The 1,800-nt window shown below is 20.5% G+C and overlaps 1 protein-coding gene across 1 annotated transcript in view; it reads right to left on the bottom strand.

The window, feature by feature from the left end:
- PRELSG_9901300 (reticulocyte binding protein, putative) overlaps nucleotides 1–962 on the bottom strand; it is a gene marked incomplete at both ends in the record, with an annotated part of 7,806 nt that extends 6,844 nt beyond the window's left edge. The window contains 2 exons of the mRNA XM_028677623.1: nucleotides 1–766; nucleotides 908–962. The exon at nucleotides 1–766 is cut by the window's left edge and continues 6,844 nt beyond it. Of these exons, the coding sequence (XP_028531337.1) occupies nucleotides 1–766; nucleotides 908–962 (821 nt within the window). The remainder of the gene's footprint in view (nucleotides 767–907) is intronic.
- Between the last annotated feature and the right edge of the window lie 838 nt (nucleotides 963–1,800).

Below are 1,800 nucleotides of genomic sequence, written 5' to 3'. Positions count from 1 at the left end.
TTAATTAATTTTGTTTTTATTTCATTTATATTTGATTTAAAATTATCAATTTTTTGTGTAAATGAGCTTATTTCCTCAGAATTTCCTATGAGTTCATATAATTCATTCTTTTTTTTTCTAATATCCTCTTCAGATTCTTTACAGTATACCATACACTCTTTGATAGATTTGATCCCTTTATTTATCAGGGGAATTATAACACGTAAAAATTTGGAATTATGCGTATTAGCTTCATTAAAATAAGGCCCCATTTTCATATAGGAGTATGCTTGTATATAGTATAGTTTTGCTTTACTATAGTCACCATGAAGTTTTGTAATTAAACTAATATAATCATTTAAAACATAGGTATCAATTAATTTTGGAGTTTCTTTTTCAATAAAGGAATATTCTATATTATCTAATTCTATTCGTTTTCCTTCATTAGAAATATAAGCATAAACATTTGGTAAATATGGAATATCTTCTTCTGTATATATATCTTTCAGCTGTCTTGATACGGGATTACTTTTTAGGGTTACAGATGGTTTATCTCTATATAAAGACAGTAATTTTTCATCTTTAGTTTTCAATTTATCTATTTTTTTTCTATATATATTTGTATCCAAAGAAATAGAAAATCTAAAATTTTTCTTCTTCTTGTTGTATTCAGTAACATAATTATTTTCTAGTTCTCTTTCTTCCAAATTAGAAATAAATGATAAATTTTTTATATCCGATTTTAACTTAGTAGATGCTATTTCAACTTTTTCTTCATAGCTTATATCTACATGTATATATATATATGCATGTATATATGTATATATAAATAAAAATAGAAGAATGACAACAGTGACAATAAAAGTGTTAAACTTCTAAAAAATATGGATAATAGAAATATAATTAAACATGCATATATATGTATTACTAAAAAGGATAAATATAAGAGCCAAATAAACTATCCTAATTTTGGTTCTTTCCATATTTAAGGTGATGAAAATATAGTTTCTTCTTTTCCTTCTCTAACATCTAAAAATAATATATTATATGTTCCTTAATTGTTGTTGCTCTTTGCAAAGATGAGTGCTCTAAATGCTCTCTTTTTGGTTGATAAGTGAATATATTAACTTTTTTCAAAATGAAAAATAATTGCATGCAAACAGAATAAAAAGTATCAATTAGAACTATCTACTTTATTACGAGAAAAAAAAAAAAATTTACCAAAAAATTTTTTTTTGAAAGAAAAAACATTTTGTTTTTTGGGAAAAATATATAAAGAAAATAATGTATAATTTGTTTAATAAATTTTTTTTAAATATATTATAATTTCATACAATATCATAAAAATGAAATATATAAAACAAAAAGATGAATGGATTTCATCAATAATAAAATATCATAAACCATAATATATTATCAAATATATTCTGTTTATGTTTTTATAAAATGTTTTCATTATATGTTATATATTTTGTTATTTTGTAAAGATTTATATGTTTAATCAGCTTTCAACTTAATTAAAATTAAATATAACTTCTTTAAATAAAAATAATATAACATAAAGAAAATAAGTAGATTGCTCTACATATTATTTATTAACTTTCTTGTTCAATACTCTAGAAAAGTCTTTTGAATGGACAATTAATAAATCACTTGTACATTATTTGTAAAAAGATATTTTACAGAATTCCATTTTTTTTATATTATTGTAAAAATTTAATTTTAAAAAATGGATAATAAAATTATATATATAAAAGCAAAATTTTACAATAGGAATTTATTAAATTTTATTAATGAAGAAAGAATAAATGTGTGAATTGG

The sequence above is a fragment of the Plasmodium relictum genome, assembly GCF_900005765.1.
Source record: "Plasmodium relictum strain SGS1 genome assembly, contig: PRELSG_99_v1_6, whole genome shotgun sequence".
Classification (NCBI taxonomy): Eukaryota; Apicomplexa; class Aconoidasida; order Haemosporida; family Plasmodiidae; genus Plasmodium; species Plasmodium relictum.
This window is presented reverse-complemented; position numbering and strand designations above follow the sequence as displayed.